The sequence below is a fragment of the Anas acuta genome, chromosome 4 (assembly GCF_963932015.1).
Source record: "Anas acuta chromosome 4, bAnaAcu1.1, whole genome shotgun sequence".
NCBI classification, from domain to species: Eukaryota; Metazoa; Chordata; class Aves; order Anseriformes; family Anatidae; genus Anas; species Anas acuta.
Window position 1 is genome coordinate 49,524,390 of NC_088982.1, and position 23,685 is coordinate 49,548,074.

Consider the following 23,685-nt stretch of genomic DNA (forward strand, 5'->3'; position numbering starts at 1 on the left):
TGAAGGGAGGAATTATTGTTGTGCTCAAAAAATTTTTCAGATTTTGGAATTCTAGCCAGCTCACCAAACTTTAAGACAAGTTGCAGAAAAAGAGCAACCATGAGGAGAAGACAGATTTTTTTCTGAATAAATGGAAGCTAGAATGAAAGGTAAGACAAAAGCCACTTCAAACGTGCATTCAGGGATGGATCTTGTGGATGAAAGTAGATAATTGCACAGAAGAGCATACCAGCATGTGGAATTTTAAGTGTGGGTTTACTGAAAGAGGTAGCACTTTCTAGCTTGAGATGCAGTATTTGTGGTCCTTGTTGGAAGTGCTCAAATCCTTAAGTACGTTATCTTCTAGGATACTAGAAGCTGGTGTTATATGTTTAATAAATTATTCTAAGGAAAATAACAACAAGTGAACACTCTGCTTATTTTATCTATATTTGTCTGGTTCAAATTTTGCCCTAAGAAGAATACATTGATCAGAAGTACAGTGAAGGACCACTGAACATTTCAAAGGTTTCATGCAACACTAAATTATGGTTGGAATGATACTGTATGTCTGCATAATAGTTTATTCGTGACTTTTTTCTTGATTTTATAAATTAGCATTATCTATTGATTGAAATTCATTTTCTATTCTCATTCCTCAAGATTTTCTCTTTTCTACATAGGTTTTAGACTTTAACAAAGTGTCTAGTAGAGATGTCTCACTGGATTTACAAAAAAATTTCATATAATAACCTTTTTGTGTTAGTTACAAGTCTGAAAAATAAAGTTTACTCATATTAAAGCTATGATAACCTATCCATTAAATAGTATCATGTACTGGAAGCATTGTGGTTTACAGGGTCTAGCTTTCTTCCAGATAACTGTATCATGTAATCACTTAAAAAACTGATCATGCTTTACCTTGAAAGCAGTGTTTTGTTTTGTTTTGTTTAATTGAAAGTTGTTGTTTTTAAATTCTTTCTCTTCTGTGGTATTTACAAACTGTAGCATTTAGTGTTTTAAATAGAGAAAATAGCATCTCTGCTTTTATTTTGCGAAGTGAAACAAGACAAATTTTCTTGACTGTCAATCATTGCAGTGTAGTGAAGGAAGTCAGAAATCTAGGTCGAATATTATATTAGGTGAAATAAGTAAAAATTGGTAAAGCACTACAGAGGTAGGCCTGTCACGTGTTCACAGAGACAAAAATGACCCTTGTTGGACTTAAAAAGACATTGTCCACCTACTCCAGAATGGTGAAAACACATGAAGGTCATTATCCTGAGTTCCATGTTCATAGAACCCACTGTTAAGAGATTACTGTATTGAAAACCCACTGTTAAGAGATAACTGTGTTGAAGTCAAGTTTTTGGTTCAACCTTTGAGAACCTTTAAGTAATTGGCCAAACTTAGGATAATCATAATGACTTTCTTCCTCAACTATCCTATTGAGAAATTAATACACCTCTCACTCTTGAAGGTGATATACTTGAGAAAAAGAGTTAGCAGAGCCCTTAAATACATATCTAGAGCTAAATATCTGCTGACATGTTTTGACACCATTTCCTTCCATTACCTAAACAGGGCCTACAAGAAAGCAGAAGAGGGACTCTTTGTCAGGGACTGTACTATCAGGACAAGGAATGATGGTTTTAAACTAAAAGAGAGTAGATTTAGATTAGAAGACATTATTTACTGTGAGGGTGGTGAGGCACTAGAACAGATTGCCCAGAGAAGCTGTGGATGCCCCACCCTTGGAGATGCTCAAGGCCAGGCTGGATGGGGCTTTGAGCAACCTGGTCTGGTGGGAGATGTCCCTGCCCTTGGCAGTGGGGGTGGAATTAGATGATCTTTAAGGTCCCTTCCAACCCAAACCATTCTATGATTCTATGACATGAGAGACATTATCATCGGGTGACCCAGAACTCAGAAATTAATTGCCCCAAATCATAGACAACATATATTATTATTTGAGAGCCAACTAGAATACTGTTCTTATGCATTTTTCACAGTTGTGACACAAAGCAAAATGAAAGTAAAGGGAAAGAATTAATACAGTAAAAGGATAACAGTTCATTCCTGTTGATGTTAAGTACCATGACATCACACTGAGGAGAGCAAAATTGCTGCTCAGATATCTGATTTAGGGGAAATATTTTTTTCTCTCTCTTATTTTATCTGTTTTTGTGAAATCTATTTCCATATATGCTAATGAAGTGGGCCTTTATGCAGCTATTTCTGAACATTGTTGAAACTCAGTGAAAGTGAACAGAAGTATTAAGGGTTTAGCTGAATTTTACCTAATGCATATACTGCAAGAGAACTTGATTTAGAAAATGTGAAGTATCAGTATAAGCTTCCTTCATGAGCCAAAACAGTCCCAAGGGAAATATTATTGAGAAACCCACCCCTCATCCATGGCTTCCATATTAGCATTCAAAACATTACATCAAAAGGAACTGAGAGAAGTGCTCCTATGTTTCTGATTATTTTTCAGGGGAGAATTTCAACTCTTAGTAAACATAATATGCTTTTCAAGGTAAAAATATTGTTTGCTTGGTTATTACACTCATAATTAGTACATCTTTGTGTACATTGAGGAAGATAGATTTTGTCATTATTTACGTGGAAATTGAAATAGCATATATACATACATTTCACACACTGTATTATGTAAAAATTATTTATAAAATATACAAGAGAAGTAAACAGTGTGAGTCTTTCTGCTATCAGCTCAGTGTAGAGCATAATGAAAGGCACTGACAAATCACATGTGAATAAACACACATGCACTCTGTGCTAGAGTGCAAACTGCCATCTAGATGATAGCCTTTACTTGTTCAGCTTGCAAGTTGCACAGATAAAAGGTGTTGCACTTGTGATGGATTTGTCTACCATCTTGGTTATTAGAAAACTTTCAGTTAACAAAATCTCACAGCTGAGGCCTACAATGCAAAAGCTGGGAAAAAACTTTTCTTTCCCAATGTAGTTTTATCAGGACAGACTAGAGCTAGAAGGACTAAGCTTTGGGGATGATTAAACAGATGCGAATGCTTTCTGTCACATTTGCTGCTCACTGAAATGCTGATCTAGCTGAGAGTCATCCGGCTCCATACTAGCCCAAGAGATAGCATGAGGCATAGTACTCTGTCACCTCACTGTGATTACACAGATAGGAGTAGAGCAAGGATTAATGCAAAACATGGGGAAAGTACCAAAGGTCTTATGATATACCTAGGAAAACTGACTCTCATTTTGCATCAAACTGTGGATGGGAAAGAAATAGAACACAGCTGCAAAGTCCCTTACACATTTGTGAAAGGTTGCATCCTGAAGTCTCTCCTTCTCCAGGGGGAAAAACAAACAAGCAAACAAACAAACAAAAACCGACATTACCAGTTTGGTAACAGGTTGACATCATGGATTAAATGTATTCTGTGGAACCTCATATCAGGTGGGCCATTTTATTAGTGAAGTGATTGTTAAGGAAAAGATATTTGAGAAGGGAGAATTAAAATAAAATGCTACAAATAAGCATCTATGGATGTTTCATTGTGTACAAAGATAATTCTGTACAAAAGACAGAGTTGAAATAAATGTCAGACAACAATACAAGTTTAGTTCATTCAAATTCTTAATTTAGGTGAAGGTGGATTAATTTAAAAATCCTGCTCATATGTACTTCTGAGTATGCTAACCTGAAAATTCAGATAGTCATTAGAAGAAATGACTTTTCCTTCCAGAAAAGGTGACTGCAGCTCAGATAGTATGATTCAGTCTGCCAGCCTGTAAAACTTTCTGGTAGAGGATATTGGACACTGTCTGAGATAATCTCTGAAAGAAGCCAAATTCTCAGTAAGTCAGGATTTTCAAGACATTAAAAATGATGTTTAAAACTACACTTTTTTTTATCTCTTAAAACTATTCAGTGACTGTATGGGAGACTACAGAGAGCAGTAAGCAATAGTTTACTGTTCTGTTTACCAGTTCAGTCTGTACATTGGGGCTTCTATATACGCTTCAGTAAAGACAACCAGGGAAATGTAATTTATCTCTGTATAATGTCAGCTATATCATGTCTCTTCTTAAATCAGGAACTTCAGATAGTCAGAACGAAGTAAAAACCTCCAATTAATATCTGAAATTATTGATTTTATTTACACTTTTCTATATAGAATTAGTCTTTTCTTGCTTTGAGCTTATATGGATATTTGACAATTCCAGTGTAATAGTATCTCTCCATACTAATTTTAGACAAGCCATTTGCAAGTAATGTTCTTTCACACATATTTTTTTCTATTATTTACAAAATTATTAGTGTATTTGAATCCAAATAATCATACTATTACCAAGACATAAGAAGATTCTTTATTATCAGTAGCCTCTGGTCCTTCATCTCTTAACACAAGGAACACAAGTATTCTTCAGAAATAGACTGCCTGTTAACAGGAATACTTATGGGACTTGTGGTATTTTTGTGCTTTGCATTTGATGAATTAATTCCCTAGAGTTTTATCACACAAAATTATTAGAGAAATAGAGTAATTATTTTAAATCTTTAAATAGATGAGTAAAATCTCACCTATTTTTTTAACTCTTTATTTTCTCATCCACAAGGGAATAATAATGGGGGTACTACTGTAGAATGGGGGTGAAGTATTCTTTTCCCTTTTGTGTCATCTAGATAGATCATAAATGGGTTGAAGACAAGATTTAAGGTTTTATATAGTATTTGTAATAATGATCTTTCTAGAGGCATATACTCTGAATTCACCTGAGCACAAAAGGGATCTTGGAAATAAAATGTTATTAATTATTAGAAATTAGTTTCCATAACTAGTAAGATTCAGACAAAAAAAAAAAAAGTGTCAGTTAAAAAAACCTGTGTAACTCGGTAAAAACACAATATAGGCACCTTATATTTTTAACTTGATATCAGAATATTGATGCCTCTAACAGAACATCAACTTAAATACTATTGTTGGGGCTGTTTAGAAATACCAGTCATGATTGTAACCATAAATGAGGAGCATTTAGTAGGTGAAACAACTCTGAACTGTGCTAGCAAGGCACAACCAACTTTCACTATATCTACCTAGGGCAGAAGGACTGAGTCTTTTAATAAATACCGTTCCAAGTGCCACCAGAGAGACTGAAACAGGAAGAAAAATAAATGCAAACAGACAACCAGAAAGGATGTCACAAATTTTTAAATGCAGAATGGTTTGTCAGCAAGGAAGAAACTACGACAAGAATAAAAGGCAGCCTGGGAGAAAGGGTGCTACAACAGATTTTTAAATCCCCATCGGGAATGAACAAGTCCAGGGTTCTGCTGGAATGATTAGGACTCTGAAGTCATTAGGAAGTTGCATTCATGTATCTTTTTGTTGTAGTTATTCTGCTGTATAGATCCTTAAGATTCATATGCTAATACATAATTAAGAAGTTCTTTGCAGTTGTTTCTAGACCAAGCTGTCACACAACCCTAAAAGAGGGGGTGGACTCCGTTTAATCTTGATACACTTAAAAATTAAGACGCCTGCTGTTATGGACCCACTAAGACTTTGGAGACTGACTTTTGAGGGACTTTATTAGGGATACTCCTTCAGAGTTAGCTCTTGACAAACAACTGTAAGAATTTATTAATGATATTAGAAATGATATTACCATGCTGAATGATTATCATTCTTTTTTCATCTTTCTTTGTGATTTTACAGGGACATAGAGATCCAGTATTTTCTTCTAAACCACAGGAATGTAGTTAATTATAATATTTTTTGCTGCCTCAAAATGAGGAGCTTTCAAGTTCAGAAATGTACAGAAAACAGAAAAAATACAGAGTTGCATTAGCCAAACCAGTTTTTAAACAGTTTTATATCACAAAATCCAAAAATGTAATACCAATTGAAGTACCAATATTTTACCACGAAATACTGATTGTGTATTCATTCAAACCCTTTCTGCCTACTGAAGGACTGTCAGTTTGCAGTAGACTGTTAGATTAATTAGATCAAGTAAGTATGGGCCAACTATAAAATTGAGTAAATATCAAGCAAATAGAATCTTTTATATTTGAAAATATTTGTTTCATAATTAGATATTAGCAATTTGAGTAACTGATCATAGTACTGAAAAACTACACTCTGAATAGTCATTGTTCAGATATCTTTGTGAAACTCTGCAATTTTGTCCAAAAGAAGAAAATATAGGGCAATCTGAACACCTAACATGAAAGCATTTTCTTAAATTTGATTTGGCTCATTTTAGTAAAAAGAAAATAAAGATGCCGAAGACTATCATCACAACTCCACATTTCCAACCTAGCATTCCTATAACAATTAGCAAACTTTTCAACATTCTTACAACAATGCTATCTCTGTTTTAAGGTTGATGAGGTATAATTCCTTGAAACAGAAAGCCAAATTTAAAACCAGCTTTGTGTTGAATTAATATTTTGTACTACATTCTAGATACTTGTGATTGATTTCTGGTATGATGTTACAAGTGTTAGTCAAACATTTCTGACAGTACCATGTTCTCAGGGAGTTTAAAGACTGTAGTGCAACACAAACAGACTTTTCCACACCTTTTATTTCCTTACCTGTCAAATAAAAAGAGCCCTGAAAAGACTATTCTTAGCCATCCAAATTAATCGTTTTTGCCTCTCAAAATATCAGTAGGGTGGGATCCAGTCTAAATTGTTCCTAAATTTCAGTTACCTCCTAAACCATGTGTGAATTCTTTACAATGTCAAAGGAGAAAAAATCATGACTATGAAGGCTTCCCAAAAGGAAATTCAAAAAACTGGGCCAGAAACTTTTTTTTCCCTCAATTGCAATAATTGTATTTGAAGATAAGATCCTCTTCTAAAAGGTTTTAAAGGCAAATAAATCTCTCTAATTGCCTTAGAAAGATTCCTTTATAAGATCAAGTCAGGTACGAAAGATCCCCACAGACACTAACATTTTGAATTGGATCATGATGTTTGCTACAAAAGTGAATAGTCAAAGACTTCCCAGACCAAAGTTTTATCCAATTGACCAACCTATTTTAAACACATCCAGATATCTTACAACTGCTTTGATCTACATAATCTAAGCACATGGTTATTATTTTCTGCATTGAAGATAATGATCTTTGTTCATAAACATGAATGTTTAGGATGTACTAGACATAAAATTTACATTAGGTAAAAAACATTCAATCTTACGAACTTCACTGTTTTATTCTGTGACCACTTATCTTCAAAAACAAACCAACCAGTCTGAACATGCAACAGATTCCTAGGTCAAAAACTTCACAAGGTCCAAAAATGTAAAGGGCTCATACTTTTAGAGTCACACCTATTAAAAGTCTTAGATCTTTAGTCTAAATACAGTCCATAATTTCTATTATAAAATAAAAATTAGCAGACAAATCATAAAACAAATGTGAGTACAAAATGTACAGGTACATACAAGTACTTGATGCTAGAGCTGAGTTTTAATTGAGTGATGAGATAACATTAGCTATATTATTAGATACTTTTTCTTTTTGTTACTACACAGTAAAAGCTTATTTAATGAGCTTTACAGTTTGTATTTCTGTTGATTTCATTACTGCATAAGAACAACACATGGCACACAACAAATTATGTGCACCAACTAGAAAATAAACTGGAAATATATTTTCTTAATATGTTTTTCTCAAGATCAAGAAAAAGTATCATACCTATATTACTACGTAACATTCTTGCATTACCACCATACTACAGAAAGAGTTTTTACTTAGTGGTAAGAGAAGTAATTCTCAGATAAGACAGAATCATCTTTAATTCATTGTGTTTTACAGAATTATAATTTTATCATGAAAAAAATCACAAAAAGAAATGATGATTCCAATTAAAACAAATAAATGAATGTGGTGGGGTGTGTGGGGGGGAAGGAGGAGCTACGAATAGCAATCAGGCAAAAGCTAAAATGTCTCAAGCACTGAAAAGGTTAATAATGAAGGAATTAAAGTAATCAGCCAGTGTTGGCCATATTCTGTGAAATTTGTTCTCTGCAGGAATTCATAGTTTGCTCTTCATGTGAATGTAAGGTAGAGTTTTAAGACTTACAAAATCTAATTTGACTCTCCTCCAGTAGGTTGTCACTCTTAAAACTAATATTGCACATTTTAAATAAATTTGGTATTTTAAATTGTGGTGGTTTTACTCAGGTGGGCAGCCGAGCTCCACCACAACCGCTCTCTCACTCCCCCTCTCCTCAGGGAGGAAGGGGGAGAAAATACAACACAGAGAACTCGAGGTTTGAGATGAGAAAGGTTTAGTTAAAGGGAAATGGAATGGGGAGAAAAAAAAAAAAGAAACAAAAGAAACAATAAATCCACGCGGAAGCACAGAGAGAAGGAAAAAAAAATATTCTCTACTTCCCATCAACAAGCAATGTTCGGCCACGTCCTGGGAAGCAGGGCCTCAAAACACGTAGTGGTTGTTCAGGAGGAACAGCCCCCTCCCCCTCGAGAGCCCCCCTTTTTATTGCTGAGTGTGACATCAGGTGTTATGGAATATCCCTTTGGTTGGTTTAGGTCAGCTGCCCCGGCAATGTCCCCCCCCCATCACTTGCCCACCCCCAGCCTGCTGGCTCTTGGGGGCTTGGAAGGAGTCCTGATGCTGTGCCAGCACTACGCAGCAATAGACACAACACTGGAGTGATATCAGTGCTATTCCAGCTACGAGTGCGGTGTACAGCACCATGTGGGCTGCTGCAGGGAAAAGGTGACTCCAGCTCAGACAGAGCCAACACATAAATAAATTTGATAATTGTATTTTAAAACTTTAGAAAACTTTTTTACAAACTTTACTGATTTCTACAACAAAATGTCTATTTACATATTTGTGATGTTTAAAAATAAATTATTCCCCCTACTGTTTCAAATTCATTAGTACTCCTTAGTCTTTTCCAATTCGAAGTACATCTTTGAAAATTGCTTTTTACATACAAGCTTCTTTTTTGTGTGTTTTTCAGTACGAGTACTTACAGTGACATCAACTAGCAATTATGGGTCACACATAATTAGAGCTCCCGTACATTATTTCTTATTGCTAGCTATTCTGCAACTCACTTTTCTCTATGAAAAAGTTGCTTAAAACCCCTACTTGTTTCTTTTCCTTTTTCTCCTCATACAGCAGCTAATTATTAAGTACATGTCCACTGTCACTTTTCACAGAATCATCTAGGTTGGAAGAAACCTCCAAGATCACCGAGTCCAACCTCTGATCTAACACTAACAAGACCTCCACTAAACCATATCACTAAGCTCTACATCTAAACATCTTTTAAAGACCTCCGGGGATGGTGACTGAACTACTTCCTTGGGCAGCCCATTCCAATGCCTAACAACCTTTTCAGTAAAGAAGTTCCTCTTAATAACCAACCTAAAACTCCCCTGGCACAACTTTAGCCCATTCCCCCTTGTTTTCTCACATACATAAAGGTTTAAATAATAGCTTTGTGACTGGTAGCTGTCACATATTTTCTATGAGTCTTGCCAAACAGCTTTGAAAGTTTAAAGTTAACATCCTATATCCTTACTAAGCCATATGGGTTGGCTTCATAAATACAAAACTAACCTTAGGAAAGCACAAAGGTATGGCCTCTTTAAAACATACATAGGTAAGGCAAGTATTAGCAACAGAAATACAGAAGTATGGAAAAGTTTCAAAGGGATCACCAAATAACATAAGTAGAAATCACTTACTGGTTCTTTCAGGCCTCTGAATAATCCTAGTCTTCTTATTCTGAATCCCACTTTCATGAAGCGCCTTAAACCAGTCTCTCAACCTGTTTGCAACCTCCCTGAATTCGATGTCACTGCATACTGGAAAACAAAATACAAAATGTTAAATGTTTTTCCCCTGAGTGCCAAATACAACTTTACAAATTATGCTTCAAAAATGTAGCACATGTAAATAATATAAACATGCTTGATCCACAGCTTGCTTTTCTTCATAAAATTTACTTTCATTACTTAGCTAGGCCTTCAAAGCCCATCGGGGGTCCTCAGAAATAAAATTATGATGTATAATGCAATTATGGTATATATAAATTAACAAAATCCCTTTTAAACTACTGCAAACAACAACTTCTAGTACAGATATTTTCACATCCTGCTGTAGAATAGGTTGCATGACAGAGAGTCCCAGGACAGTCTTTTAGAGGTTCATTGTTATGTTTATTGAGGCAATAGTATAGTCAGTCCTACCAAAACACATTGGAGATTTAGACAGATAATGCAGGAACACCCTACTTGATTCCCTACACTGGAGTGTGAAAAGAGTAAACAGGGTTGACAGATAAAGTCCAGATAAAGTCCTTCAAAAACATACTGAAAGGTTATTTGATTGAATGCAGTTTTGCAAGCCAAGGATCACGAGCACATAACTGTAAAAGGCAACAGTGTGACACATTGGTGATCAAAAGGATGGCTTTGACCAGAAACAGCAAAGGTATAAAAAGCACACAAAATTGAAGAGACTATCTGTAGCATCAAGAGCTATAGATAGGTAACAGACTGGCTGAAGTGTTGTACAGTACTGTTAGTACTGAGGCCAGCAGAAGAGACATGTAGTAGAGCTGTGCAGAGACAAAGCCTACTAAGCTGCTGGAGAAGATGGGAAAGAGAAGGTGTGCTTGGAAATACCCATTCCAGAAATCTGTTTTCCCATATCAAGTGTTTGAGAGAAGCTGGGAGAAGATGAAAGAAGTAATAGGACCTGGAAGACTGCAAAAGCAGCAGGAAGGCAACTAGCAAAAAGGCACTGGATGAATTGCTTCCCTAGGTAACAAAATACCTCCACCGGCTCTTGGCAACAGGTGCAATTTCCAAATGATATCAGCATAAAAGTGCCCCAGGGGAGGTTCTGACTAGGACATTAGGAAAATATTTTTACTGTGAGTGTGCTAAAACAGTGGAACAGGCTTCCCAGTGAGGTGGTTGATGCCCCATGCCTGTCAGTGTTCAGAGGTGTTTGGATAATGCCCTTAGTAACATGTCTTAATCTTTGGTTAGCCCTTAAGCAGTCAGGCAGTTGGACTAGACGACCTTTGAAGGTCCCTTCTAACTTAACTGTTCTATTCCATAGTCTATATTCTAAAACAGGATCATTTTCCGAGTCTGCTAGTAACTGACTAAGCTACAACCTGAGTAGCTTGTAACATAAGGCAGCACAACTTCACTGCACTGCTCTTGAAAATAAATCTCTAGTTCAACTTGCTTTACCTTTATTATATGGTAATCTATAATGTTTGGTGATATTGCCTTCAGCACACTTTATTAAATTGAACACTGTGAAACACCTATTTTTATTTGAGTAAGATTGAAACATGTCATTATGTCAACAACTGTCAATGCCTTTAAAACAGCAGGCATCCCTGCACTTGTTTATTCATCCTTTGCTTAAAACATCTCTCTTAGGACTTCAATTCTCTCCATGAAAGACTTAGGTGGAATATATACATACATTTGCATATATTGCAAATATATGAACAAACTGACATTTTATTTAAACCCGTATTGTGCTTTTTTCTTGTGTGCTGGAGCCATTTTTTTTTCTTCAGATAATTCAATCGAGAACTGAGAAAAAAATTGTTAATGACCCACAGGCATACATATTCAAAATTGTCATTTGAACTGTGACAACCAGATGAAAGTGGTCTCCTGAGCCAAGACTCCACATCATAATTCAAACTCGTGGGACTTCTACACTTGCTACAACAACGACACCTTCCCTTACCACTCTTGCACCAGCTGATAGGCTAACATAAAGAATCTGACATTAACTTGGAACACCCTGCCCCTTTTTAATTTCCCCTCTCATGACAGCAGAAATAACATAATGTTGTTTTCTTTTCTAACTACCCTCCCTGGGTTTAACAGAAAGACTTTTACAATTGAATCAAAGGGTTTGGAATAAAGCATAATCATTAGGGGTATCTAGCCTGCTATTTAACAACTTCCATTTATCTACTCTGCACAATGCTGTGTAACAATACCACAAGTCCCAGAAACAGCACAGATACATTAGTGTGGTGCACTGACCTGGCTTTTTTCATCTTTGTCTAACTTGTCCATGTGCAGTGCTGTGTTGATTAACCTCTGATTCTGAGTTGTCCTACTCAGAGGCAGCATATGAGCATGTTTTTCACAACTCTCTCTCACACACGCACACACATATATGCATATATACACATGAGGGAGTGCCAGGTATAAGTAAAAGCCCAGATTGAACAATATTAAAAGAAAATAGCACATGACAATTGCATGATGGAGAGAATGTATGAATCCTCCATTTTGTAGAAGCAGATAAATAAGACACACTGAAGATAACCATCTCCTAAACTCATTAAGCACTAATAAAGGCACACTAATAAAGGCACACTTAATAAAGGCAAATAGTGTTTCTTTAGTGACTATGCATAAGAATAAGATACAGCTTGCTGTATCATCATCTGTTACTAGCCACTGCCATGTACAATATGACCTAAAATGTAATTTTCTGTGTTTTTGTGAATTATATTCCTTTCAAACTGGAATGTGCATACAGCACATTTTGGGCATCACAAACATCCCATATCAGATCTCAGATTAGGGGCATTCTTCCAACTTCAACTTCTAATAACCTTTTTCCCAAACTTTGGTTGATGCTTTAAATTATGGTTTCTAGATCAAAACAAAGATCGAGAAAACTGTCGTATTTTTTGGTTAATTTTAATTATTTTGATAACTTTACTATGGGAATAGATCATCTTCAAAAATCAAGGCAATGCAAAACAAGTTGATTATAACTGTCATTTGCCTATTTTACACCCCATAGCTACTCAAGTGCTGGAGTCAGCTCTCAGACACGGCAGGTAATTACATTTACAGTATTACCAATTTAAATGCACAGTGAATTTCCAGTTCATGACACTTCTAATATGTCAAGTATAAGCAGATGTCTTCTGTATGTAAAATATACATGAGAAATGCAGCAGAATTACACTGATCTGCACACTTAATAATTGACATGGACAAACAGTGTTCTCATCAAGGATTTAAAGCATGGGTTTAGAACAACAGCTGATATTTCAATATTTGAGTATCACATTTTTTTTTTTTAATCAAAGAACTTTCATTTCATTTGCTAACATCCCAGAAGAAGATTTAAATAGTAGAACCAGCTAGCAAATTAGAATTTTTGCCATTAAAATTTCTATCAGTCATTTCATTTCCAGGGGATGCTTAAAATATGTTAAAATTTTGAGTAAGTTAAATAACCACTAACCAATCATGCAATTTTACTTTGACTCAAGAGTAATCCATTGGATTTTTTTTTTTTTCTTGTTTTCCCTCCTTTCCTTCTCCCCCTTTCTCTATTTTGGAATTTTCCATTGAGAAATTAAATTTCAGGTTTCAGTATACTTCCTGTTTTTCAGAACGCTTTTCAAGATCTAGCTATGCTAACACTAAAATAGCAGCAGAAAAAAATTAAGAACGTATTTCTCATTTTATGATGCCTGTTAGGTGGTTTTGGTGGAATTACTTAAGGTTAATTCACTATATTTGCCAGTATTCATTCACTATCATGGTTACTCCTGCATATGATCCTCTCTAAATATTCAATTATGTTATATTTATTATGCTTCAATATTTATATATATAAATATGTGTTATTTATATTATTTTCATAAGATGTATATATATATATATATATATATATGTATATATGTAGTGGTTACAGGGAAAAAAGGCCAATACTATCCTATCATGAGAATTAAAAGATTAAAAAAAAAAAAAAAAAAAAAAAAGAGAGAGAGAGACCTTATCAGAACATGATGTTTTATACTGGTTTTATACTGGAAAACGATGGAACAGAAAACAGATTTACATGAGTACGTAAGGAACACATAGAATTGATGCAATCAGAACAGACGAGGTTGGAGGGGATATCAAAAGATCATTGGGTTCAGTACAGGGTATTAGTGGGGGGGAAATATCCTTAAAGTAGTACAGAAATTTCTATAGTTCAAGGTTATCATATCTGTTTGGGAGACAGGATATCAGCCATACATACACACACAAAATGAAGATTCTTAATAATTTCTAAAATGACTTAACCACATTTCAAGTTTTTGTTCCTGTTTTGACATTCCTTAATTCTGTGAAATTAAAGTTAATTCTGTTAATTTCTGTGAAATTAAATTAATTCTGTGAAATTAATAAAGAATTACCACTGAGAAACAGATCAAAAAGTTTTTTCAGCTTTCCACAAACATTCAGATGAATGGACTTTAAAAAAAAAAAAAAAACAAAAAAAAAACTTCAGTCTAAGACGTAGCTTTCTGAAAGTCATGAGAAGTGGTAAATAACACTGAGACATTATCAGAGATACAAACAAATTTATTTTTTTTTTTTTCAGAGAAGCTGGGCTGCACAAAGTAACCCTGGGCTGAACGAACTAATTCTAAGCTACGCTTAGGTAAAATCTTTAGGTCACAAAAAAAAATAAAAAAAAATCAGGTATAATTACTGAAAATATCTAAATTGGTTTTGATTTAGCTTGTCTCAGTAGCACCAGCCACAAGGATGCTTGTGAATAAACCAAGCATCTCTAACCAAGGAGATCAGCCTAATGCTCTGTTCATTAGAACACTGTTTGCCAATGAAATGTGCTTGCTCAAGATTATACTATATTATGAAAAATTGTATTAATTAATGCACTCTAGAATATGTTTAGGGACTTTTCTTCCCAGTGACCAACTTGAAAAGATACATGCTGCTGAAAACATTGTATGCATTGATCTGTGCTGATTTAAAATAGGTCATGATGAAGTAATTCAGATCTATTCAGACTATTATTTCACCTGATAGACTAGGAGATGAATCTTTAATGGTGAAAGACAGACAGTAAAGGTCATAAAAGGTTAGACAGTAATCAAAAAATGCATATTAAATCACATGAATCCACTCAGGAACCTGCCAAGAAGTACTTCTGTTTTTGTCTAATGCCAATGTAAGGGATTCCTGCTATTACAATCAATTCTAGCAGCCATTAAGAGAATTAGTATGGGGTAAAATGAAGTCACCAGCTCAAAGGTTACTGGAGTCTCCTATCATGTGAAGTAATAAAAACTGACTGTCTTTTAAAAACAACTTACATGGCTATGCAAAAACATGAACAGATCTGAAAACTTGTAGGTACCCAAGCCAGAAATGTCTTTCTCTATAATAAATATTATTTAAATGTTAGGTGGAACCAACTGTTCAATTTGTTTTCACATACAGTAAATGTTACAATTTGTGTTGGCATTTGAATATAATTTACTGATTGGAAGCAGAATATGTGAAAATGCTAATCAGTATATGTTCTTTCAGTGCCTTCAACTCAAGCTAATTGATGAAGAAGTAAAAATAGTGCTACTGAAAGCTATAAACACATGCAGAACATATTTTGGGACTAATGTAGTGAATTGAATACTCTTACATATTTAAACCAATCTTAAGCTTTCTGACATAACAGAAAATAAAGTAATTTAACAGTATAGACTTTTTATATAGGTACATACACACGTAATAAAATTATCTGTAATTCAACAAGTATAAATCATTACCATGTTGAGAAAAGCACATTAAAATACTGTTGCATTACGGAGTAATTTTTTGTTAAGTGAAGGTTCAAAATGTGATTTGGAAAAAAAATATGTGATAACACACCCACACTATGTAGCATCATTCACAGTAATGCAGGGCACCATAAGATTGGAGACAGAACCTGTGTCTCTGTCTACTTTCAGAAGAGATACTTTCACCTACATTTTCAGCAGCAGACTTCAGTTCAAAATTAAAATCTAAGTACAGAAGGCCTGAAAATTATGAAGGAAGCTATAAAAACCTTAAGATATTATTAAAATACAATTTAATGCTATTTTGAGTGTAAAACTGATCCACTTATCTATCTTCTGTGTCCCACAACCAGAATTTTTCTTAAGTCTTTACATAACGGATCATACTATAACTCTCTTCTGCTCCCAAATCCGCTAATGGTCAGTTAGCCTGAAAGCTATGATTTACTGACTGTAAAGTCTTAGCGGCGAATGGGATCAAGTTGTGGGAGCAAGATTAACCTTTGTTTCAGAGTGAGATATGAAGAACCTTGAAAGAAGGCAGACTTCCAAGACATACTTGGCTATCACATGATGTGTTTGTACTTACCACGACTTCATCAGGTATTTCAAGGTACACCCTCCTATAATTGCAAATAAAGCATCCCCAGCACATACAATCTCATGCATTCAGGCAGAACTATATTTAGGGACTCATGTGCATAATTAAATAACAAAAAGTAAACTTAGAGAGAACACATGGACAATCCAAAAAAAACAGGATAACATCAACTCCCTCCTACAGCAAACTAGGAATTACTCCTACCTGAGATGGGTAATTTAACAATCAGTGTGTACTAAAGCAAGACTTGTGATCGTCTCAGCTTTCTCTGTTTCTTGGGATCATTACAGATGATCACAGAATAATTTAGGCTGGAATTGAACTCCAGAAGTCATTTAGCCATGCTAAAAGCAGGTCTAATTACACCACGTTGCTTAGGGCAGTGTCCAGTCATGCGTGTCCTGTGATTATCATACCATTTACATGAAGGTTCCTCACTACACAAAAGACTATCCCTCTTTAAAATCAACAATATACTACAATCTCATAACTCCAAACTGTTTTCTCCCAAAAGTAAAAGAGCATTTTTTCCATGCTTTAACTTGGAGATTGCATCCAGCTATGCAGGATTACTAGACATCCAGATACTGGTTACAGCAGCAATTCCAATACAGTGGTAAGAATGCTTATTTAGAGCACTTCACAGCTGATGCTTAGAGAGCCTGATGCTCTTTCAATGCATTACCTACCATTCATGTACTACTATATAGCTGAACAGTAAATCTAATGCCCCTGAGATGCACTGATAAACTGCACATCCAGTAGTGCATATAAATGTATTTCTTTTCCAGAGAGCCCAGTGTGAAAATATGGTAACCCTAATACTGGCATTAGAATTCAGTGCTGCCTTTAAACACATCATCTATTAAAGTAAACTGGAACATTATATAAAAGACACCTACCCAGAATTAGTGCTCTGTAAGGCTTCCATTCTGCACACGTTTGTGAATTTAAACCTAAGTAACTGATTCTTCAAACTGAAAATGCCAGGCTCCAGACTAAGGTTAGTCCCCATATGGGGACTCTGAACATCTAAGAATACCAGAACTGAAATTGTAGGCCAATGGTCTAACAATTCCTGCAATAAATAGCAGCTTTCTAGCTCAGTATCATCTGTCACAAATGCAAAGCATAATGTATGGTAAAGATAAATGCATTTGCCAAAAAAAAACATAATATTTGTCTGAAGGACAAAAAGCCCTTCAAGCTCATAGCTAAAGGATGGGACAATCATTTAAGTTATCCTTCCACGGTCTCATGTGTATAATCTGAACTTAAAAAAAAAAAAGTTGTAAATTGAAAAGCTTTATATATATATATTTCCATTTCTATAAACTGATGGAGTTTATTAGCCATCTGTTACCTCTAGGGCCTATGATTTTAGGAAGATACCTTGAAATTAACAAATAAAAGCATTCTGATTTCCTTACTATTTAACAAAACATAATGAATTTTCTACTTCAGTTAGTCTGTGTTATGAGATAATTAATATAAATGCTGTAGATACCATATCAGGGAACTGCAGCTGCTTATTCCTACTGCCTCAAATTAATGTTCCATACAGACATTCTGCGCATGATTAATGTTTCATAAAATTTAAAATGATTTCAATTAAATTATATTTTCAAAAAATAAAACTGATTTTCTTGCGTCCTCACAATTTTAAAGAATCCAGATTTAAGTATAATGACCACTTCTGATTGCAGGAAAAATAGTAGTAACTACAAAATACAGAGTTTATGCACTAAAATACTATTTTCAACTTAAAATGCGTAAACTTCCTAAAGCATTGTAATTAAATAAGAAGATAGTAATTCCTTAATCTGTCAGAAGTATCCCAATTCTACTGTGTAGTTAATTGATTTTCTAGAGGGCAGTCAATATATATGGCTTCCTTTGCTAACTACTACTAACCTTAAGTGTTGGTTATAATTTCTCATCATGCTCTGCTTTTTTGAGCAATTCATTTCTGAGGATTATATTCTTGATTTGTAAATTGCACACTTAGGAAGCTAGATAGCAAAAACAAAATAGCAAGGGGGCAGTCTGCTATAATATATTATCTTCCAAGATTTTTTCATGCCCATAACTTTTTTTGTATTCCTTTGAATCTAGTATTTCACAGAATATAAGATACCAAAAGTATCAAATAGGGATAGAAAAGCAATAATTTTAGTGGTGAAAGCTTTCCAGCCATTCCCAGAGATGAGGTAGTTTTCCAAATTCATTTTCAAGGCTTCCTGAAAGTATTATACAGCATTGATATAAAGTCAGGACATTTTCTTCCTTTCAAGATGAAGATTGACAGGGTCCCATAATTATGGGACAAGTTTTTTCCAACCTTGTAGACAACAACAATAACAACAAGACAATGCTCTATGTAGAGAAAACAAAACTAAATATGAATTATTCGTATTATTCCTGTACTTCAAATCAGAAACATTCTATGCTGATTAGAGGCTTCAAAGGTCTACCACACTGGGTGGAAGGAACTGATGGCCTTCCTATTGTAAGAGAAAATTACCACTGTGCCTTGATAGGACTGCCCACTGGTTTACACCCTTTTGTCTGCAAGAAAGGATAGCAGAAGTGAACACTAGATTAAAACACAGAGTAACAGAAGTTAACTAAAATGTGTTCTGTGAGAGTCTGGCATACTGGAATTTTACATCACACTGGATCGTGGTAATGTCTGACACATTTAAGGTTGGCATTGAAGCAATTTTCTTTTTGTGTTTAGATTGTGATTTAATGCTTTAAATCACTTTGTATGTGTTGTTTTCTTGTATGCTCTTCTTGAATGCTTAACCACTAACATTATACATAATCACTTGTGCATTACAGTTTTCTGTGGACCTGTCAGTGAGGTCTGAGAATAGAATCTCTCCGATTTACTGAATTATTTGTGCCTTTAAAAGCCATCAGAGGTAGACAAGACAAGCTCTTTCTGTACTACTGAAGAAAACTATGGCAGTCTATCTACATTGATAATATAATGGCAGGACCTACTTCCCCGGCACAGGAATCACATGCACTGTGAGATGCAAACACTACTAGACTGTGCCAACAACTCACAGAAAACAGAACTCTACTTAACTAAATATAATCTACTGCTGTGTCTTCACATGAATTTAGTAATCAGAAGTTGAAGGATCAATGAATAAAGTAATGGTTTAAAAAATATATGATTAGGGTACAAATAACCGAAATGTTTACACATGCATACATGAAAATATGTTAGGTAAGTGCAATTGTATTTTGCTAGTCTATGTACTGAACACTAAATGGATTGTTCGTGAATGTCTGATGTAGTTCAGAGAATTTTTATAAGCTATCTATGAATATTCAGAAAGATAGAAATTTGTTTAGCTTTGGTGTGTTCGTGCCTATACATCTTTTTAAAACCAAAACTCCTGCACTACAAAAAATATTTTTGGAAAGGAAAGGAAAATTTTTTAAAAGTGCTGTTTTATAACTACGTAAGAAGGATATGAGAAGCACATACTGGTGTGGCACATAGATGTGTTAAAATGTTAGAGGGTGCCTTATACCAGTGCACTGGGAAACTTTGCAAGATAAAAAACTATACTGCTTTTTCATTCAGTCTACAGCAAGCACTTCATGGAGAAAACTATCCTTAGAGGCATACCTGAAAGGGGAACGGATACTTCATGCCAACAGAGAGTCTGTTGATTCTTTAAACACAATCAGTTAAATGCCAGAACCCAACACAAACCAAGGACAAGAACCAAGAAGCAAACCAATGAGCTACAATAGTTGACAATTCAAACATACCGTTTATGTGATGTCCAACATTCATTCACCCCAAGCCTGTAAGTCCAGAAATAGAGACTACAGCTTGTTCAGTATAAGAAGAAATAGCTCCAGAGCAAGCTAATAATGGCCAGTGAATTATTCTGCAAAGCATGACAACATTCAGAAAAGAAATACACTTTGGTTGTTCTCTTAGTTTAAGGGATAGATTTAATATCCTTCTTCAGGGGAGATATAGAACTGCAATGCTGAAGATGAACTGGCTATCATAATAAAATGCTTCTTTATAAAGCAGTTATTAAGTAAACATGCAGAATTTTACCATTACTAAAACTTCCAACTTTCTACAGAAAAGAAAATGAGACTTCCAGAGGTTGGCATCCTTCTTTCAATACAAAAGTTTCAAGATATAATTAATGAAAAAATGGAAAAAAATCCATGAAAAAAAGGTTTCCCTTTTTCATCATTTCTTTTAACCTATTCTGACTGATGTGCTAAGATAATACAGGTTTTCTCTGAGCAGACTGGATTCTAACCTCAGCGTTGCCTTTTTCCCATTTCAGATCAGAGTCCATGCATGTAGATATAATCCAGTTGAAACTAGCAACTGAATTTCCCTTTTGGAAAGTTCAAACTATGTTTCTCTGATGTAAAATACCCTGTCAGTAAGCACCAAAATACAAAGTTCCTCATCTATACAGCCCTTCCAGTTAAACTGAACAAAGTCTAAAAGGGGAGAAACATAAGATACTTGTTATTTGACCCAATGCATTGAATAACTCTCCTGAACTCTTTTAAAATGCTCTTCCTTAAGCATTCACAGAGGTAATAAAAATTTGACAGCTAAGTCACTGAAAAAGAGAAACTAACTTACTTGGCTTGGCAACAGAAGATCCTGTATAAGTTAAAAAAAAATAAAAATAAATAAATCAAAGAGAACGATGAAGTTAATGTGCAAGGCCAGTAGAGACCTTGTAGCTTTCACCACTTGCTGTAAGACCAAATATAATTTCAAGGGATTCTACATTTATAATGTTGACACTGAAGATTTCATAAGTCTATAAACTTTCTCCAGCAGAATGTATGGCATTTCTTCTGTTAAGATGAATACCTGGTCTCCAAACAGGTCTGTGCTTTCTTCTGCTACCTGTACACATTCTGTGGCATCTAGGAAGCGTACAGCATTCCTTTGGAATGCTCTAGTAGCCGTCAGAACTATAGTATACACAGAATCACAGAATTTCTAGGTTGGAAGAGACCTCAAGATCATCGAGTCCAACCTCTAACCTAACACTAACAGTCCCCACTAAACCATATCCCTAAGCTCTACATCTAAGCATCTTTTGAAGACTTCCAGGGATGGTGACTCCACCACCTCCCTGGGCAGCCTGTTCCATCAGAAATGAAAAACAGGCTTCAATCTGATTAAAACCTGAAAAATGAAGAAAAACTAAAGAAAGGACTGAATTAACTTCCTCTTGCAGAGAGAACAAGCTTAGTAGAGACAGAAACAGGCAGAAGAAAAATTTGACTACAACAAATGCAGCAAAACAGTAACTTCCCATCATTAACAATGCCAATTCTATGGCTGCGGAGTCATGCATAAGAATGGCAGCTTTGGGTCAGAGCAAACTCTATCAAGCCTAATGTCTCATCTCCACAAGAAAATTATCACAGATGCTGTGGAAATAAGACAGCGATATTTTTGTGGTATACTTTCTCCCCGTTTGATCCATGAGATGCTTTGGGTTCACTGAATTTAAGTGGGTATTGAGAAATCTGACCACTTCTAACTGCACATTCCATGTTTAAGGAAATAAAGACTTTATTTTTATGAAAGGACAGGGAAATAAAATATGCACGATAAAGATGTTCCTGAAATCTATTAATCATCTATTCACATCCCATAAGGGTAAACTTACAATGCACAAGTTGTGAATCCTATTAAGAAGTTGCTCTGTCACCTACATAATAGCATAGTAATATTACTATTTATGAAACTCCACTGTTTAATTTAGCCAGGTAAACTGTCATTTTCTTTTTGTGTAACGGATATTGCCTATAAATACTGGAACCAACTTCTTTACAACCTCTGACAAGATATGGTCTGTGTGGGTTATGAAAAAAGCTAACAGCGACAACAGTACATCAGACTAATGTAGCTCAGTACTCAGCCTCCAAGAACGGGCAAAGTGGATGTGTGGTGAAGCACACATGAATATTTGCTTGATCTTTAAACACACGTGCATGAGGCTTTTTAAAGCCAGATATGAATTTCTGTAGAGAGAATAAGTAAGAAAAAGTAATCTGGTTTCTCATTTGGTGGCCTCAGTCCAAGGCAAATGTAATTTAAAAAATCCTTATTTTTTTAAATAAAATCTGAGGTAATGCTTTAGCTATAAAGCAAAAGATTCAGATTACACTGAAATGCTAGTTTAACGTTAACCAGCTGTTAAGTTCCTAAGACAAGGGATCCAGATATATTTTCTGATGTTCAGAAAAAAATCCTGAAATCAGCAGTAAAATTCTTGCTCATTTCAGTACAGAATTTCGTCACTACTTATCTGTTGTCTGCTCTAACTACTTGGTCCTCTGAAGAGGAAGGAATTGCTAATGTGATCAACAGACATTGTGGTGCCATTGTTTATACAATTTTGTTGGCATTATTCACAATCAAAATTCATTTTTTCTTTTTGGTTTCAAAAGTGAATGAATGCAGTACTACCTGGGTCCATTCAATCAGGACACTTCATAAACTACAACCCATAGAAATAAAATAAAAAATATAATCTTTCTGCTTAAAGAAATATAATATTTTTTGGAAAAACAAACAAACAAACTAACAATAAAATGTGTTGCATTGCATACAAAATCTATAAAACAAAAATGTGCATTGTTTTCTGTATTGTGATTGAGGACCTTTCAAGAAAAGAAGCTCATGGACAATGAGAGACGCTAAGCAATAATCTATTCAGTTATAATTTTGCTTGTTAATCATAAAACAGGAAAGATCTTTGAAGTAAATGGATGCGCTGTCAGCACCTTTGCCTACAGCTGAAAAGAACTGTCAAATATCACCAGCTGTGAACCTTTTCTCCACTGCATCTGAGACTTTGAAATAACTGTTACCCTAATAATGGCATCACTGTTCTATACTGTTTGCAAAATTTATGGAACAGTTTACGCTGTCAGTGGCATCAGTACTTGGTTAGAAAGAGTCTGAAAATAATGCATCAGTTGTCTTAACATAAATAATAATAAAAAAAATTATTCAAATGTTCACTGATAATGGTTTTAAGGATATTCTAGTAAAAGCAGTGATAAACATTTATAGTGTGAAATTATGTCAATGTTTTATATATTCTTTTGTCAAAATTATTTTTAATAATTTTCTAGTTATCATTCACATACATGTAGTTCTATATTTTATGTTAATGAACTGCAATTCAATAATGAACTGCATGTTTCCCTTCTGCCCTTTGTTGGCAGTGCTCCTAAAAGTATTTTTTATTCCTGAAATAACATCATTAACTACAGATAAATGTGCCTAAATATATCACAGTGATATATAAATTTTGGTGGTCACAAAAAAAAAAAAAAAAAAAAAAAAAAAGATAGTAAAAGAAACTAGAACTCTCAATTCTTCAACAGTGATTACCACCAAGATTAGCATGGTATGGTGGAACT

The 23,685-nt window shown here is 34.8% G+C and overlaps 1 protein-coding gene across 3 annotated transcripts in view; it reads right to left on the reverse strand.

Annotated features, from left to right (window-relative positions):
• SPOCK3 (SPARC (osteonectin), cwcv and kazal like domains proteoglycan 3) overlaps positions 1-23,685 on the reverse strand; it is a 190,791-nt gene that overhangs the window by 12,488 nt on the left and 154,618 nt on the right. For 2 of the 3 annotated variants that reach the window (XM_068681177.1, XM_068681179.1), the window contains one exon: positions 9,721-9,840. The exons of the other annotated variant lie outside the window; for it this stretch is intronic. In XM_068681177.1, coding sequence (XP_068537278.1) covers positions 9,721-9,840 — 120 coding nt within the window. The remainder of the gene's footprint in view (positions 1-9,720; positions 9,841-23,685) is intronic. 3 annotated transcript variants of the gene reach the window in all.